Genomic DNA, 20,186 nt, shown 5'->3' with positions numbered 1-20,186 from the left:
TGGACATAAAAGAGGACTTGCCACCAGAAATAGTGATTGGTTCTGCTTCTGCTGATGACTCTGCTGTTAAGCCTTTGATGAGTTCAGCAGCTTCAGCATGGGGAAACAGGCTTGTCATAGGATTTATTCTAATTGAAGTTACTGTTGATAATGTTGGGTTGCATTTCAGTCAGTTTGGTCATGTTTTGGACGTGTATCTTCCCAAGGTAATAGCAGCTGATTAGTATCTAGTCTAATTGCGAATGGTGTAGATGGTTAGATGATGAAAATATTTTGTAAATGCTTAAATCATGGCCATGCAGAATGTAATTAGATGTGTCAAAGGTTTTAAATGGGCTTGCTTGCAGAGTAATACTTTTACCACGTTGTCTATATATCAAACATTCAATATTGTGCAACGCTAGTAATAAGCTGAAATCAAGACATTGAGATATGACTACAAGCCAAAAAATGCACATGATGAAAACTGAGGTAGCACCAATTGGAAAACAGCTGAGAATGAGATATTCTGCCAAATTCATCCAGGGATGCATATTAAGAATCAGTAACTTCTCGGAGGCTTTTCTTGGTACTAATTGATTGCATGGTTTTTTCACATTGCTATTTGCACGTCATGGAAATTGATTCTGTACTGTAATTGCTTATGCTGTATGTTATTGTTATATATTTGTATTTATCACATCTTTTTGCAGGTTCTGCTCATGTGATATGATGCAGAAGCGTCAAGAAACAGAACACGATTATTTCTAAAAAAACAAGAAACAAAACTTTTTTGTATCTGAAAATAATCTCGAATTCACTAAGGTTCTTTAAATCCATAAGGGTCCTTGAATCCACAAGGAAAAAGGGTCTAGAATTCACCAGAAAATAAAAAGACAAAAGTCTGAATTTTATTGATTGAATAATTGTTCAAAAAACGTGTATAGACTTAGGGGCCTATTGAAGGGCTTCGTAAAACTTGACAAACAAGAAAATATAATGTAAAATAACTCCTAATTAATACCTAACCATAACAGAACCAAATTTGACATAAAAAGCATTAAAAGCACCTAAAAACAAGGAAATAAATGCCTTAAACCTAAAATAACGTTTTTTTACAGAAAAATACCAAAATTAATAAATTACAAAAATTAAATAATAAATTTTGTTCTACATCAGACCCCTCCACTTGAAACAATTTCGTCCTTGAGTTGGTGGTTGAAATCTGAAAATCTTCCATGCCAAGAGAACAAATACTGTGAATACTTCATCTTCTTTGTATTCTTACCAAACTTGAAAGTCATCAATTGAGCAACTTGAACTTTGTGTCCTTTGATCTTCATGCAATTAACAATATTCACCAAATAAAAGTCAATAATCATATCAAATCTTTCCACCCAATTAAATCAATAAACTTTGTTTCGGTGTCTCTCACCAAAATAATAAGAGCCTGAACATTGCAATCATCTAACTTGACTTCATTGAGGTCATTGACAAATTCCTCTATAATTTCTTCTTTAATGGTCTCTACTATCTCGACCTCAAGATCTTTCTCTATAATAGGGTCTTCATTAATCTCCTCCACAATCTTGATTTCAAGTTCTTCTTCTATAACAATGTCTTCACTAATTTCCTTAAAAATCTCTATATTTTTTTCTTTTGACTTCTATATAATCTTCACTAATAATATTTACTTCAACATGTAATTCTTCCTTTAATGGTGGAATATATGGCTCTTCAAAATAATTTGAGTGTAAACTTCTTGGCTAATAATAATCTTGTATTGTATACAACAAGATTTCTTCATAATCCAAAGGATAAAATTTGATAGCAAGCATCTTTTTCATCCTTGGTCATGAACGAATTTTGTCTTTACCTTGCTGGATTCTATTAGATTATACTCATTCCCACTGACGTAAGGCATACTTACTAAATTTGTACAAAGCAAGTCCAACTTTATCTCTCATAAAAAATATTTTCATAGTCAAATAAATCCTATAGATTAAGTAACCAATCAAGAAAAATCTTCTTTTAAAAAATAACCATTAAAAATTGCAATTCTCTTATAAGGTCTATATGAAATTTCCTTAACCATAGGTTGCTTGTGAGTTATGTCTTTGTGACAGCTATCCCTATTGTTTCCATGCTCCAACAACAGTATCCTAGCAAAGATATTTGTGAGTGCTAGTTGTACGTCATGTAATACTTGCTAAGTTTTCTATCACCAAAATTGCTACTATCTCATACGTCAGCCACCAGACCAAGATAAGTCAAGGTTCTATACCAACTGATGCGAGATGCGGAAGCGTCAAGAAGTAGAACACGTCTACTTCTAAAAAACAAGAAACAAAACACATTTGTTTCTAAAAATAACCTCGAATTCACGAGGATTCTTTGAATCCACAAGGGTCTGGAATCTACCAAAAAATAGAAAGACAAGAGTTTGAATTTTATTGATTGAATAATTGTTCAAAAACTGTGTACAAACTTAGGGGCCTATTTAAGGGCTCCGTAAAACTTGACAGACAAGAAAATGTAATGTAAAATAACTCCTAATTGATACATAACCATAATAGAAACCAAATTTGACCTAAAAAGCATTAAAAGCACCTAAAAAAAGGAAATAAATGCCCTAAACCTAAAATAACGTTTTTTTACATAAAAATACCAAAATTAATAAATTACAAAAATTAAATAGTAAATTATGTCCTACATCATGTTACTAGCTACTTACCATTGATTGCATAGCTGTTTTACATTGCTATTTGCAAATCCATTTTGTATTGTGATTGTATTCGCTATATCTTATTGTTATATAATAGTATTCATTGCATCCTTTTCAGGTTTTGCCCATTTGTTATTGGCTTTTTAGAAAACTAATATCAGAGCAACCGCATCAGCTCATGCAAACTTTCCGTCTATTTTGCACAAAAAAAAAAAAAAAAATACTTTTTCTATTTTACACACCCATTTTTACAAAACACCCATATCAGTTTATTTATTCTATACATCTATTCAATAAAATATTTATTCTTTTACAAATTTTTATTATTTCCTCACTCACTACCCCTCTCTCTCACAGACCCAACATTATCAAAAAATACTAAAATATTAAATGCACGAGCTACAGTAATAGTGCATATATGCACGGTTACTATAGTACTTGTGCCTTTATGCACAATTTTACACCTACTGATATGGGTGTTTTTTTTGCTCAAAGTGTGTAAAATGGATTACTTTTTGTATTTTGCAAGATTTTGTATGAGCTGATGGGGTTGCTCTCATGATGCATATTCCCTCAGGATAAAAGAAAATCGTGCCTTAGGGGGTTTGGTTTTGAGACATTTGTGGTGCCTTGCACCATTTAAAACCCCTTTAATAACTAGTTAATGTAAGATGAAGTTAATTTAAATGTCAATTCCTTGAGCAACATACTTAATTGAGTTCCATATGGTATATAAACAATGGGTAACTATGTTTTATATAAATTTACTTTGAACAATACCTTTAATATATAGATATTTGTTCCTCAAAAAAAAGAAAATATATCTATATATATATATATATATATATAGATATTAAAGTGTTGTATATGTATAAGTGGGAGGGTAAACTAGTAATGTCACATTCACCTCCATTAGGGCCAATTAAGTTAGCACACTTGGAATCCACTTTACAAGCTCTCGTGCACGTAGGACACGTGGAATGCCACTGCTAAGTGCTAACATATCACCAAGAGGTGACACATGTTATCCATTAACCCTAATTATATTATTGGGCAGGCTACAAGTGTGGCTGCTGAATTTTGGGCCTTGAGGGATGGGCTGATGCTTGCGGCCCAACTTGGCATTAACCATCTACATGTTGAATTAGATGCCCAAGTTGTTGTAAATCTTGTGCTGTCTAAGAAAGCTATCAATAACTCATGTGCTGCTCTGCTCCATGACGACAGGTACCTCCTGGAGCAGTTCCAGCATGTCAAGGTCATCCATGTGTTTAGGGAGGTGAATAGATGCGTCGATAACCTTGCTAGAGCAGGCTGTTCTTTTTCTGGAAATTTTTTTGTACTTGATGCACCGCCCAATGATGGCTTATGTAATATTTTAAATGTGGATGCTGATGGTTTGTATACTCTAAGGCTTTCAGCCAGAACATCGCCTTTTATGGCTAGTTAATTTTAATGCAGTACCCTCTTAACCAATATAAAATAGAGAGAGAGAAAGTATATAACTAATTACCATGCTTTAACCTAGATATAGTAATATGATTAATGTCTAAATGGATAAATTATGGCCTTTTGGAATATGTTAAATGCATAAGGTTGTGTGTGCAATTTTATGAGTGCTTGGGTTAAGAATAAATTGAGAGAAGTTGTAAGGGTCAACTGGTAGTTATACCGAACAAACCACGGCCCAAAATACTTACCACCCGACTCATGGTTTTAGTCCTTGAAGCAACCATTTCCAATGAACATCAAAATTTTGAAAGGAAAATATCTCTCCGGGACAACCCTTATTTGAGGTGAATTCCCTTCCATCTCTATGGAGGCTTAAATAATGATGCGAGATAATGTTAGTTAAGACCTAAGTTCAAGTATAAAGAGCTAGAAATTGTTTAATTGTGATTAATCAAAAAATAAAAAATAAAAAATTGTTTAATTGTGGCTATATATGAACCGATCTCCAAAGCCAAAGGTACACGACAGCTGAAAAATTATTGATTTCCTCGTGCTTGTTTTACCTTAGCCTTTGAAACTTGGTTGTGGGTAATTGCTTGGAATTAGTTGAAGAATTATTGATATGGTAATATGGGGATTTTATTTTTTTAAGCATTCATAATAAGTGATAGTGGTATTTAAAAGATAGGAGAAATTGCATTTCACTATCTTAAACTATATTCTTGATTACACTTTGTACCCTAAACTTTAAGAATACACGGTTACTACTCTAAACTATAACATGTGTTTACTTTTACCCCTTTGTCAGTTGAGTTGTTAACTTAGACGGAAAAATATGACACCATGTGAAAAGACTCATTTGCCCCTCTTCTCAATCCCTTAAAAATAAATGAGAAATTTTCCTTTATCACTCTAGACTATACTTCTAGTTACACTTTGCACCTTAAACTTTGATTTTCCGTCTTTCATCTAAGATAAATGCAGAATTAATTGTGAGGTATAAAGTCTATCGTGGGTTATAGTTTAAGGTGCTAATTGTGCATTTTGAAAATTTTAAATGCAAAGTGTAATTTGAAGTATAGTTTAGAATGGTAAAATGTAATAACCCCTAAAAGAAATGGGTATACTTGTATGTCTATGTGTGGGTAGTTAGTCATGAAAGATTTATATGCTTACTTTTGTTTATTTATATTTGTTGGTGGAATACGTTGCAAATATATATATATATATATATATATATATATATATATATATATATATATATATATATATATATATATATTTATAGCTTGATGATGCCGAAAAATCGTCAACTAGTCGCACAGTCCTCTCGCGCTCAAAACAACACCTGCACAACACAGAACAAGAAGACCTTAGGAGAGCACCGATGTGGTACCGGCTAAAGACCCTTCAAAGGTTAAGTTAGAGAACTTTTCACAACTCTAAAATATTAGAGCTGGGATCAATTATGCGTACCTTGTTTTCTGAGGGTCTTGAGTTTTTATAGTAGTGTAGAACCGACCTCCGTTTCTTGTGTAGGAAAGCGTTTCCTTATGGGAAAGATTATCATTAATGGGCGTATATTACGGGATCCTTCTTATGTTAGTATTCTTTTTATATTGGGATTCTATTGACTAGGGTTGGTCATGGGTCGCAAGTTGTTTCTATTTAGGATTCCTTGGAGGTCACTTAAGCCATGTGGATGCCACGTGGTCTTTAGATCCGTCCACCTTGCGTCCATGCATCTCGAATCCGTCCGCTCTCATTCCTCTGATCTAATATTGTTCGGTTTATATAAATGAATCTGTCACCCATAATTTTATCCTCTTCAGCTGCCCTCTCACTCCATGGGTCCATGATCCCCCCTGGACGGACTCGTGGAGTGACGGTTTGTTCTATCTCCTAAGTAACGTGCCCAGACTGGCAGGCTGGCCTAGGGTTATTAATGTCGTAGGGGCACATGGCGTCTATTCAATGGTCGATCTCTTGGAACGAAGCATCCCTTCGTCTTCCGTGTCGTTCCCTTTATATAAACCTACCTCCTCTTCACTCATTTTTTACTTTCCTCAAAAATTTTACGATTAGCTTGCTACTGTCACCATTGCCAATCAAGCATACCGTACACATAGTGCATCCGTCATCTATACCTTCTTTGTTGCTCATCGTCAATTGATAAGTATTCTTTTCCTTTCATTAAATTTATCATTTTTTAGACTTTGTACTCCCGTCATCAATGTAGATAAGTCAGTTTCTTAGGGTTTACCGTCATGTGTAGGTGACAGATGTCTAGTGCGTCGAGTAACCAATCGTGTGTTCACGACGGGGCGGGCTACGATGAAGTGTTCCCGTCAGGTCAAAAAGACCCTGGCACTTCAAGTGAAGAGAGGAATCCATCGGCCACCTCTCCTTTTTCAAGGCATGAGGGTTTGGAGATGAATAGGTCAAAGGGTGACTCTAGTGACGGCCTAGTTGGCGCGAAGCCCCCAATCCAATCCGTCATAGGTCCTGATGGATTTAGGGAGTTTATAATGCTACCCTTATGGATGGTTAACGATTTTACTTCTACAATCAAAGAGTCTCACTTTAAAACACTTAGGGAGAAGTACCAAATACCCGTCAACGTACCCCTTCGTCTACCCTATAATTCAGAGAAATGTTACTACGAAGGTGTTGAAGGCGTTGGGGTCTATGAGCAGATGCTGAAGGCAAGGCTAAGGTTCCTCCTAATTTCACTCCACCATCGCCTCCTTCAATACCTAGGTTTGGCTGTTACCCAAATCTCCCTAAACGCCTGGAGGATCTTCCTTGGCGTGGAGGTTTTGTATGGGGCCATGTCTTATAGAGAATGGAGGTTAACTGTGGAAGAATTCTTTCACTGTTATCGTCCGACTGAGATTACTCGGTCAAAGGTCATGTATAGCTTTGTGCCCAGGAGCCCATTGTTGAGGCTCGTGTGTGATACCCCCGACTCTAACAGGAACTAGAAGAGTTGGTACTTTTTTATGGAAGGCAACGAATGGATGTGTCGTCCTAGTGACCATGAATACATGCCCATCGACACAACATGGGGCATAATGCCTCCATCTGGTATGCACTTGTCTATATTTAGGCCTTTAATTGTTTTATTTTTACATGTCACTCTAACTATCTTCTTTTACAATTCGAGACCGTCCACAAGTCTCCCTTGAGCAGTGAAACCTTTTGGAGAAGATTTTCAACGAAACCAAGCTAGAAGAGAGGACGTGGGTAAGTTGGTCACCCTAGCTACCCTATTCTGGTATTGTGACGAATCAGAGCCCACTGTAGCCACCCGTCACTACGATGTTCAAGTTCGCCAACGTAAGTCCATCACCTAACACTTTGATTTCTTTTCTTTGTTTTTACATTATGTAACTTTGTATATCCGTCCACTTTTGCAGAGATGGACGATGCCAAGAGAATGGCCTTCATTAAGCAGCAAGCTATGAAAAATAAGCAAGAGGGTGGTCAACCCTCCAAGGGGACGGGTTCAGCCAACCTGTCTACAAAAAGGAAGTAGCCGGAGAAATCCAACCGTTTTCCTAAGAAGCCTAAGACTATCCCTGAGCCACTCGTAGGGCTGAAAGCTGAAACCAAGAAGACGGTCACCCCTCTTGGGCAAGGAAGGGGCAAAGGTTTCATGAAGGGCCCTGCCTCCGTCACGGAAAAACCACCTGTCCTCCTCCGTGAGGATTCTAAGTATGCGTTGGAACAGCTCTCGTCCATCATCACATCCGATTACTACGAGGAATTGAGCAACCACGCTACTGAAGCCATGGGGGAGATGAGACTTTTTAGCATTGCTTAGGTAACCATGTTCGTCCCCTTTCTCTTTTTCTTTCCTTCAACTTGCCTTATTTATAACTCCTTTGCTTCCAGGCAATGTTGATGATGAAGGGGCTGATGGGTCGTTGCTTGAACCATGAAACGACCCTGGACCGTATCAGGGCGAAGGCTAACTCGACGGAGGACGAGCTGAACGAGCTGAAGGCCTAGAAGACGGGCATGGAGAAGAAACTTGCTTACTCTGAGCAAGTTAAGGGAGAGCTCGAAAAGCAGATGGAGCTATTGAGGCAGGTCCTAGAAGATAGGGAAAAAGAGATCTCAGACACCAAGGACCTGCTCCATCAGGCGAAGGAGGAAGCAATACGTGAGTATCATGACTCCGATGCCCTCCTGGCAGAGCTCGGAGGCTCATTTGCTGAAGGTTTTGATGAAGCCCTCCGTTAGGTTAAGACTTCTTATACGGACCTAGACGTGTCCCATATCACTATTGAAGCCCAGGACCAAACCTCTATTCAGCCAATCCTCTCAGAGGGTACGGATGACCTATTTACTGACGACGCTCTTCTTGAGGACCCCTGTGGTGACAGAGAGGCAGCCCAAGTTGAAAGCCAAGCTAAGACAGTTGAGGACAACACCTGTCACCTTGAGGTTGAAGAGAAAAATGAAACTCCTGTTCAACAGTTTTTTTTTTTTAATGGCTAAATGGTAAAGGTTTTGAAGAACAGTTTATGTTTTAATTTAATCGTTGCTTTCTGTATGTAGACATCTCCGTTTATGGGCTTTAAGTAATTTTTAATTACTTATTCTATTATCCGTCTACTTTTACGTTTGTGGATAAATCCGTTCGATTTATTGTTATATAAATATAACTCATTCTGTAGGATGAGTCCCTTTCGTTGAACCCGTCCTTTTATGGACTTGTAATTTTGATTAAGATGCTTTTGAACCTGTCCACTCATGGACTTGTAGTTTCAATTCAACATGTTGTTGAATTTGTCCGCTTTATGGACATATAGCTTCAATTCAAGCTATCATTGAACCTGTCCACCTTATGGACTTATAGTTCCAATCCAACATGTTGTTGAATCCGTCCACTTTATGGACATATAGCTTCAATTCAAGCTATCATTGAACCCGTCCACCTTATGGACTTATAGTTCCAATCCAACATGTCGTTGAATCTGTCCACTTTATGGACATATAGCTTCAATTCAAGCTATCGTTGAACCCGTCCACTTTATGGACTTATAGTTCCAATCCAACATGTCGTTGAATCCATCCACTTTATGGACCTTATAATTATCATCCTCTTGGAGGAACCCGTCCACTATGTGGACTTGTTGTTGAACCTGTCCACTTTATGGACTTCATCATTATCATCCTCTTTGGGTGAAACCATCCACTGTGTTGGACCTGTATTTTTGACTCAACATATTGTTGAATCCGTCCATTTCATGCTCCTTATAATTGTCATCCTCTTGGATGGATCCGTTCATTATGTGGGACTTGTATTTTTGATTCAACATATTGTTGAACCTGTCCATTTTATGGACCTCGTAATTATTATCCCTTTGGATGAACCCGTCCTTTTAGGAGTTTAATGAAATACGTAGACATGTAGATATCACACACGATATCTCTAAATAACTCCTCTTATTGTGGTAAACATGCGTTTAAAATTGTTCCTTAAAAAACCCGCCCTTTGGGCTTAAAAGAAACTACAAATAATAAAAACTTTAACTAGAAAGCAATAAACTGGAATTGAGGAGTATTATATATGTTGTCCATGTCATCGCCTACTGGAAGTACTTCTTTAGGTGCTCCGTGTTCCATAGGTGATGCAACTTTTGCCCGTCTAGTGTCTCCAAGTGGTATGTTCCCTTCCTATGCCATGATGCAATTCTATACGGCCCTTCCCAGTTAGGTCCTAGCTTTCTCTTGGAGGCATCTTTTGTGGTGCCGGTTACCTTTCTTAAGACAAGATCTCCAACCTGGAAGTCCATGTGCCTGACTTTGGAGTTGTAGTGCTTTGTCATGAGGTTCTGGTACCGTGCTAACCTTTACTTAGTTGTTGCCTTGACTTCGTCCACCAGATCAAGTTGCAGGCGCATAGCTTCATCATTTTTGCTTTCGTCATAGTTTCCTACTTTGTAGCTTATGAGCCCTACTTTTGCCAGGATGACTGTTTCACTTCCGGATGCTAGTCGAAATAGTGCCTCCTCTATAGGTGTCCTTGCCATTGTCCTGTACGCCCATAAAACACTTGGTAGTTTGTCTGGCCATATACCCTTTGCCCCCTCGAGCCGAGTCTTGATGATTTTGAGCAAGGATCGGTTCGTTACTTCAACCTGTCCATTAGCCTGGGGGTGGGCAGGCAATCAGTAGTGATTCTTGATCCCTAATTGTGAGCAGAAGTCTCTGAATGCGTCGTTATCGAACTACTTTCCGTTGTTTGAGACAAGCACCAGGTATACCGTACCTATAAATGATATTCTTCCATACAAAGCTCCATACATTCTTTTCCGTGATAGTGGCCAGGGCTTCCGCTTCTACCCATTTGGTGAAGTAGTCAATGTCGACTACTAGGAACTTCAACTGTCTAACCCCTGTTAGGAAGGGTCCTATGATATCCAAACCCCATTAAGCAAACGGCTATGGGGCCGTCATATGGGTGAGCTCCTCTGTTGGTTGCCTTATGAGGTTGCCAAATCTCTAGCACTTGTCGTAGGCTTTAACGTATGCATGGGCATCCTTCTGCATGGTTGGCCAGTAGTACCCCGCCCAGATTAATTTATGAACTAATGACCGGGATCCAGAGTGGTTCCTGCAGATTCCTTCGTGGACTTCTCTCATAACATAGTCTGCCTTTTCGAGGGCAAGGCACCTTAAGTATGGTCAGGAGAAGCCCTTCTTATATAGAATGTCTTTAATCAAAGTGAAACGAGCTACTTGAACCTTCAACTTCCTCGCAGCCTCCTTGCCATCCGGTAGCATGTCGTTCTTCAGGTAGGAGGCTATTGGTGTCGTCCAACAGTTTTCAGAACCTATCTCCTGCACACTGGTACTATCTATTAGCGATGAGATTTGAACGAAGGACAATACCTGATCGGGGATGGGTATGTGTTCTGCTGAAGCAACTTTAGCAAGACTATCGGCATGCTCGTTCTCCTCCCTTGGGATTTGAACAAATTTTACTTAGAGGCTGCTAATTCGATCCTTCACCTGCTCGAGGTACTTCTTCATCTGTTTATTCTTGCACTCATAGTTGTCGTTAACCTGACTGGTTACAACTTGGGAATCGCAGTATACGACCACATTTTTAGCTCCTACTACTTTTGCTAGGTCCAGTCCTGCTATCAAGACTTTGTACTTTGATTTATTATTGGTCGTTGAAAAATCCAGACGGACCATACATTCGATCTTATATCCTTCCAGGGTGTAGAGTACCACACCAGCTCCACCTGCTTGCTTATTGAAGGATCCGTCTGCATGGATTCCATTGTGGGACCTCTTCTGCCCCCTGACCTTCATGTGAGTGAATTCAGCGATGAAGTTAGCTACTACTTGTCCCTTTATAGCCGTGCGTGGCTGATACTGTATGTCGAACTCACTTAACTTGACTGCCCATGATGCCATCTGTCCCTCAGTTTTGGGGCTACTCATAGCTCTTCAAAAGGGCTTATTTGTCAGGACAATTACAGTGTGTGCTTGGAAATATAGCTTGAGTTTTCATGCCGCAGTTACTAATGCGAAGGCTAGTTTTTCCATTTGGGGGTATCTCTCTTCTGCTCCTTGGAGCACACGGCTTGTAAAGTATACGAGCCTTTGTATCCCATCGTCTTCTTTGACCAAAGCCGCATTGACAGCGGCTGGGGAGACGGCCAGGTATAGAAACAACTTTTCCCTTGGCTTAGACGGGCTGAGTAATGGCAGGGAAGAAAGATATGCCTTCAGATTTTCAAACTCCTGCTGGCATTCGTCTGTCCATTTGAAAGATTTCCTTAGCATGCGGAAGAAAGGTAGGCACTTATCCGTCGCCCTTGAGACAAACCTGTTCAACGCTGCTATCTTGCCGTTCAGGCTTTGTACTTCTTTAACCGTCTTTGGCGGAGCTAACTCCATAATAACCTGTATCTTCTCTGGATTGACCTTGATACCCCTTTGGGATACCATGAATCCTAAAAACTTTCTTGCCATTACCCTGAACACATACTTGTTCGGATTCAGTTTCATGTTATAAGAACGAAAGGTGTCGAAGGTCTCTTGGAGGTCAATCAAGTGGTCGTCTTCCCGTATGATTTTCACCAACATGTTGTCTATGTAAACTTGGACATTCGTTCTAATCTGGTGTGTGAACATCTTGTTCATCAATCTTTGGTATGTGGCTCCTGCGTTCTTGAGTCCGAACAGCATCACTTTGTAGTAGAAGAGTCTTTGGCTGGTGACAAATGAAGTCTTCTCCTGATCAGCCTCATTCAACTTGATTTGGTTGTAACCTGAGAACACATTCATGAAGCTTAGCAGCTGGTGTCTTGCGGTTGAGTCTACCAAGGTGTCAAACCGTGGGAGAGGATAGCTGTCCTTGGGGCAGGCCCTGTTTAAGTCCATAAAATCTACGCACATCTTCCACTTTCCGTTGGCTTTCTTGACCATAACCACATTTGCCAGCCAATTGGGATAGTACACTTCTTGTATGAAGTTTGCTTCCAGTAATTTTTGAACTTCCTCAGCTATGGCTTTGTCCCGCTCTTATGCAAACACTTGCTTCTTCTACCGAATGGGAAGAAATGAAGGTGATACATTCAACTTGTGGACTATGATTGACAGATCAATCCCTGGCATGTCCTCATGACTCTAGGCGAATAAGTCCTGATTTTCCTTTAGGAACACTGTGAGTGCTCGACGTACTTGTTGGCTGGCCAAAGTACCTATCCTTATCGTTCGTTCAAGCCTGGAATCGTCAAGGGGGACTTCTTCCAATCCTTCCACCAGTTTTGCTACCGTCTGCTATTCTTCTATGCACATGGTTTGCAAATGGTCGTCCATCTCCAACATGGCAATGTAGCACTTGCGTGCTGCCACTTGATCCCTCTTACTTCTCCTATTTTGTACTCGGTGAAAACTTGATCATCAGATGGTAGGTCGAGGTCATAGCTTTCCATGAATTCAAAGTAGGACGACCCAATATGGCATTGTACGTAGATGAACAATCAACAACTAGGAAGGTGACATCCTTGGTGATCTGCTGAGGGTAATCTCCGACCGTCATTGGCAGGGTGACCGCTCATAGGGGATGCACCCTTGTTCCTCCAAATCCTACAAGTGGTGCGTCGGTAGGAATTAACCGTTTTCTCTCTATTCTCATTTGCTGAAATGCTGGATAATATAGGATATCAGCAGAGTTCTTGTTGTCCACAAGGACCCAGTGGGTATTATAATCTTCTACACATATGCTGACTACAAGCGCATCGTCATGTGGGTGATGGAAACATCGGGCATCTTCCTCCATGAATCCAATTACAGGGTTGTCGATTTGTGCCATCTTTGGGACGTACCCCGTCGGCTGGACGTTTTGAACCATTTGTAGGTATGTCTTGCGTGCCTTCTTGGAAGAATTAGAAGCCGTACTGCCCCCCACAATCATCCTTATGTCTCCCAAGGGTGGCCTAGAGTGCTCGTTTTCTCTCCAGGTGAGCAGTCCTTGGGATTGCTTTGTCCCTTCCTTACTAACGAATCTTTGTAGCTTCCCTTGCCTGATGAGAGCTTCTATCTGCTGCTTCAAATCATAGCATTCTGACGTGTTGTGGCCGTGATCATAGTGGAAATGGCAGTCCTTATCCCTAGACCTTTTGTTGAGATCTCTCTTCAACTTGCCAGGGAATGTCAAAGCCCTTTCGTCCTTGATTCGCATCAGTACTTGATCAATCGGGGTGTTCGGTGGGGTGAAGTTCGTGAACCTTCCTGTAGGGGGCTTGGAGCGTCTGTCCTCCATTCTATCTCCTGTTCTGGCCATCTTTTGCCCTTTTTCCTGCCGGACTTCCTTCTGTCTTTCTCTCTTTTTAGGCTTCTCCTCGTGAGCTAGCAGTGCATCTTTCGCATTCATGTACTTAGTAGCCTTGTAGAGTACATCTAACATGGTTTTCGGGTCATTCTTGTATAAGGAAAATAGAAACTTACCCTTCCGCAGCCCATTCGTGAATGCTGCCACGAGTATCTCGTCGTTAGCTTCATCGATCAAGAGTGCTTCCTTATTAAAACGAGCTTTGTAAGACCTCAACGTCTCATCCTCTCGTTGCTAAATACTCATTAAGCATGCAGTGGACTTCTTGTACCTGTGCCCTTCGATAAAGTGTGAGGCAAACTGGGCGCTCAACTTCTTGAAGGTACTAATGGAATTGGGTGTCAACCTGCTGAACCAAATCCTTGCGAGGCCCTTTAACGTGGTAAGGAAGGCCTTGCATATAATCTTGTCTGCCACTTCTTGTAGGTGCATCAGAGTTTTGAAGGACTCCAGATGATCTAGGAGGTCTTTAGATCCGTCATAGCTTTCCACCTGGGGTATTTGAAATTTCGATGGTAGGTGGAACGATGAAACGGATGCAGTGAATGGTGAATCAATTCGATGGACTAAGTCGTCGAGGTCACTGGACACCCGTCCTCTAAGGACGTTCATCATGAAGTCCATCTATTCCTTCATTATCTACATCTCTACGACTATCTGAGGGGGAGCTGTATCAGTGCCTGATAAACGGTTGGTATCTTGTCATTCTTGCCTACTTGGGGCGTTGCTGCCGTTTGGCCCCTCTTAGTTCCTTCTTTCTGTGCTGGTTCCTTCCTGGTCTTCCTCTTAAGTGTTTTGCACCGCGTTCTTCTAGCGCAATTGTTCCTCCAGGTCATGATTTTGCTTGGTGAGGTGTTCTACTACTGCTGCGAGGGTTTGAACTTGTCTCTCTAGGGCCGTGGTGCGCAGTTCGTCACCCTGATTGTTGGTGGTTGTTGTCATCGAATGAGTAAGTATCATGCAACTTTTTGTTTGGAAAGCAATAAGTATGGCTTATCTCAATAGTTTCCACAGATGGTGCCAACTGATGATGCCGAAAAATTGTCAGTTAGTCACACAGTCCTCTCGCGCTCGAAACAATACCTGCACAACATAGAACAAGAAGACCTTTGGAGAGCACTGGTGTAGTACCGGCCAAAGACCCTCCGAAGGTTAAGTTAGAGAACTTTTCACAACTTTAGAGTGACAGAGTTGGGGTCAATTATGCGTACCTTGTTTTCTGAGGGCTTTGGGTTTTTATAATAGTGTAGAACCGACCTCCGTTTCTTGCGTAGGAAGGCATTTCCTTATGGGGAAGATCAACATTAATGGGCGTATATTACGGAATCCTTCTCATGTTAGTATTCTTTTTATATTGGGATTCTATCGACTAGGATTAGTCATGGGTCGCAAGTTCCATTTAGGATTCCTTAGAGGTCACTTAAGCCAAGTGGATGCCACGTGGTCTTTAGATCCGTCCACCTTGCATCCATGCATCTTGGATCCATCCACTATCATTCCTTTGATCTAATACCGTTAGGTTTATATAAATGAATTCGTCACCCATAATTTTATCCTCTTCATAGCTAAAGGAGTTTTGTTGTTTTTAATTATATAAATGTTTTGGTGAGCTTTAACCAGCCACATACCAATTTATCTTCCTTGATGTAATGACTTGAGTACTACATTTTTTTTTGATGATTTTAGTCTTTCTTTCACCGTCTTCCTTTTTTTTTTTTTTTTTTTTTTTTGGTTTTTTCTCACGTACCCATATCCGATACGCCTCGTACCAGTATGCACAGATACACAAATACTACCACATTTTGACTTGAGTACTACAGTTTGATGGTTTAGTCATACATATTGATGTAATGGTTGCTAACCTAGGATGCACGGATACTCCATTTTTCTCATGTAACCGTGCCCAGTATCATTTTGGATATATATCTCTAATATACGTACCTAGCAATTTTTTTTTTTTCTTAAAAGTAGAAGAAGAAGCCAAAATTTCCAATATATGCCGGTAATATGGTTTGAATACTGTTGTAACCCAACCCCCGATAGTGAGAGATAGCCTAAATTTGTAATAATTTTTATTTATATTTTTTATATATTGGTTTCAATGTTAAACACTTATGCTTATCTAGTTATCTTTTATTTAGTCTTTTGCATCTTGATTTGTATTCTAAACTTCATTTAAAGGACATAGATTCATTTTGTTATTCATTATTGCTTTTAAATTGATATGTGCTTAACAATATATAAATATATAAATAAAATATATTTAATAAGTAATTAATACATGTATGCCTGAAATATCGTATCCTAGGTTTTTCAAAAAATGTGGTATCATCATACTCTTACCCGTATCATATCCATACCTATATCTATAATGCGCATCTTAGCTGCTAGCTAAAGTTAACCTTTCTAATGTCAATACTATGTTGCACGTCTTTATGTCTTTAAATTATTGATGTAGGATTAAGTTCTCGCTTGCTATACCTAAGTATTTGTAAATGGCACTCAGTAACTTGCACCTGTATAAGACTAGATAAAGGATATATTCCCAAGCTCATTGTTATTTGAGTGATGAATTGACAACTTAGCTGATGTGGTCATGTGCGTTAATGACTTTTAAATGTTGGCTACAAGCACATGATAACTTTAATTCAAGAGTTAGTGTAATACTTAAATATGTTGTTAATATTTGTTTCACTGTATTGTGGGTTACCCTATGAATCCGTGTTGTGGCATGGCTATGTTTTGGGATTCTCATATGCATGGGATACGGTTATAGGGAGTCCTAGGGTTCAATAAGGTTTGAGTGAGTCAGGGTTTCTGATTTATTGAGTTAGAATGAAGCATATGAGTGACACGTCGTAATTGTGGTTTTGGTGACGTTCTTTGTGGTCATTGATTCCTTTCCATCTCTAAGACTCTTGGCTCTGCTAACTTCAGGTAATGGATAGTGATTTAAGCCTTTAGTGGTTCATGTTTTTAGTTTTAAAGTTTAATCTCGCATCAAATGTTTTGATAAGACCCTTTATGATAAATCCTTATACGAATGTTATTGTACAAAGCTATTCAAACGTTCTCGCTTTCCTTATGAGTAAACTGTGGATATACTTGGATAAAATCCTTTACATTTCTTATGAAAATGAATGAAGTTATGCTAAGTTTATTAAATACTTTGTCGTATGTTATGAATAAGCTTGTGGATATGCAATGATATTCATGTTTTGGGTTTTTAAAGAATTGCCCTTGCATCAGCTTGAAAACAAATGAGATTGTACAAGTATTATCAAATGCATGCCTTGTGTTTTGAACCACTATGAATATGCAAGGATATTTATGAAACTGTCTAGGGAAGCATAATGTATTCGAAAGGAACATGTTTTAGTTTTGCGTAATATATGTTCTGAGCGTTGTGCTAATGATGTTTAGTATGAAAGGTACAAATGCACAATGATAAAGTAAAGTTAAAGATGTTATGTAAAGGAAACTCAGGAATATGTGTTTAGCCTGTCCATGTTGGTTAAATGCCCAACCTGGATAGAAGTTGGTTTATTCCTACTAACGAAGTATATGTTTTTGTCCCGGGTCATTACCTTGGCACAAGGGGGTGCTAGATGCTTGGCCCAACCGTCTGGAGGGTGCACACTACAATAAGATGGCTAATATATGGTTTATAAAAATAAAAAATAAAGATATATGTATGATATGTTATGTAAAGAGCTAGCTTTAAATTCCTGGAGTTTTACGAACATGTTTAAATTATGAGCCTTTTGCTAATGATGTTTAGTATGAAAGGTACAATGATAAAGTAAAGTAAAAGATGTTATGAAAAGGAAACTCATGAATATGTTTCAAGCGTAGAATGCTTTCCAAAGATGAATTATGATTTATATTTTATGTTTCTCAAGAACAATGCTCTTCAACTAAGAATTAAGGTTTTACGATGCAAGATTAACTTATGAAAATGATTATGAATAGTTTATGAAATTTATGGAACCATTTTAGCATGAACTGTACTTTATATTAAGTCATATCCACACATCAAGCTATTTTGTTTTTTATATATGCATCTCTTGCATACTGCTTAATTCTCATGTCACTCATCTTTTACTAAGCATGCATAAGCTCACCCTTCAACATTTTTAGTCAAAGGTATCATTTGGTGGTGGCAAGAGTCTCCAGAGCTATAGAGAAGCCTATGTGATATTGTAGCATTCATAGATGTTAGACTATGTATAGCAATAGAACAGTGGAAGTACCTCTTTATATATAGAGACGATATTTATGATTAGATCCAGTGATCTTGTGTATCATTTCCTATGCAAAGTCTTCCGTTGTACATGGTTTTTAGGTTTTATAACTTTGGATGAATACATTTGTGCTGTATATTTATGTAGGATGGTTTTAGATGCTCTATTGTGGATCTATGAGATTCTTCCATGATATTAGATAGAACAGTTGTAAGGTTTAAAAAGAAAATTTTTCGTATAGGTTAGGTGGTTTGTGTTAATATCAAGCATAAGCTTCGTATTAGCATGTCAGTCCGATTCTAAATTCATGGTCAAATTTGGGTTGTGAGAACATTTGCCGGTGAAATTTTAGCCAAGTACTCCCCTTTGAAAATACATAGGATAATTGGGCAGTACATAGGATACAAATTGTGTGTCAGTAGATGTTATCATGAAATGTGTTAGGGTACTCTTTTTTTTTTTTTTTTTTTTTTTTACACCTAATTTTATTTGGTACCACCTATTTATTTTCAAACACAACTAATAAGTTATTGGGGGTTTTCCCAAATATTTTTTGCTCTATTATTATGTTAATCACAAATGTTTCATATCTCATTATCTAATTGGGTTATGATATAAATTATCACAAAAAGCCCCAAAACTCATATTTTATCCAATTTTATTATCATATTCTATTTAAAGTCCAAGAATACTTATGCTTGGCAATATTTAAGAAGCCCATGATTCAAGTCCATGGCAAAACAATTTTATCAATGGAATTCAAATCCATGATCAAAGTCCATGATTTAAACACATGGCAATTTATTTATCTAAAACTCAATTTTTATTGGCAACATTAAAGCCCAATTTTCATTGGCAATATCAAAAGCCCAACTTACGTTGGCACTATTTAAAGCCCAATTTTCATTGGCAATATCAAAGCCCAATTCTCATTGGCAACATCAAAAGCCCAACTTACGTTGGCACTATTTAAAGCTCATTTCTCATTGGTAATATCAAAACCCAATTCTCATTGACAATATCAGGAGCCCAACTTGTGTTGGCACTATTAAAAGCCCAAGCTAATTACTTGGCACTATTCTATCAAAAGCTCAAGGTTATTAAATACTCGGCAAAATACTATATCATAATTATTCTTAAACATATTATTATAATATTACAAGTTCATGGAATTTATGAATTATCTATTCTCAAAACCCATGGCAATCATCTTGTAAAAGCCCATGGAAAGTTATGATTGTTAGACCCATGACATATATTTATTGTTATAAACTCATGAAATACATGGACATCATTTGCATCGCGACATCCATAATATATGCCTTCGACACTCATGGTAAACATTCAAACCCACAAGCTCATCAATTAAGTTATGATGCGATTATTAGAAACCATGAACATTATTGCAACATGGATTTCATCAAAGTAAATAGTATTTATAAAAGTATTTTGAAACTTGTCCTATTGTTTCAAACATTACAACTAATTGCTCAAAGGCCCATTGCAAGTATTTATGAAAAACCCAAAAATATTTACTAATAAAATCTATGAGGAATGAAAGCCCATGGCAACATGTGCACACAACCCAGCCCATGTGAGCAAGCCCAAGCAAAAAACACAAGCAACTAACCAAAAGGCAACTAGAGACTCATACAAGGGAACCAAGCCTTTGAGAATGGACTAAGGGCTATCCCATCAATTTTCTGCCACCCTCTACTTGACGTGAATAGTGCCCAAGGGCTGTCATATCAACTGAAGTCAAAAGGATGAAGAGACTCCATGATCTTCCTTAAAACTGCACCTTCAACGGAATGGGAGCTGAAACCAAATTATCCAAACTTCAACAAATTGATGCTATAAATGTTAAAAAATGATCAAGACATGATTCATGTACCAAGCCCATGAATCCTAAAGGGGAAAA

The 20,186-nt window shown here is 38.5% G+C and overlaps 1 protein-coding gene across 1 annotated transcript; it reads right to left on the bottom strand.

Moving 5' to 3' along the window:
- Positions 1-13,244: 13,244 nt before the first annotated feature.
- LOC126699811 (uncharacterized) lies at positions 13,245-14,096 on the bottom strand. Its single transcript, XM_050397785.1, has one exon. The coding sequence runs from the start codon at positions 14,094-14,096 to the stop codon at positions 13,245-13,247; it is 852 nt and encodes a 283-aa protein (XP_050253742.1).
- Positions 14,097-20,186: the final 6,090 nt, after the last annotated feature.

Source organism: Quercus robur, chromosome 9, assembly GCF_932294415.1.
Source record: "Quercus robur chromosome 9, dhQueRobu3.1, whole genome shotgun sequence".
Classification (NCBI taxonomy): domain Eukaryota; kingdom Viridiplantae; phylum Streptophyta; class Magnoliopsida; order Fagales; family Fagaceae; genus Quercus; species Quercus robur.
Note: the sequence above shows the minus strand (reverse complement) of the source record. Positions and strands in the feature narration are given on the sequence as shown.

What these genes read in the sequence shown, in the direction of transcription:
- LOC126699811 (XM_050397785.1), bottom strand. Translation starts at nt 14,096, where the DNA reads ATGTTAGATGTACTCTACAAGGCTACTAAGTACATGAATGCGAAAGAT.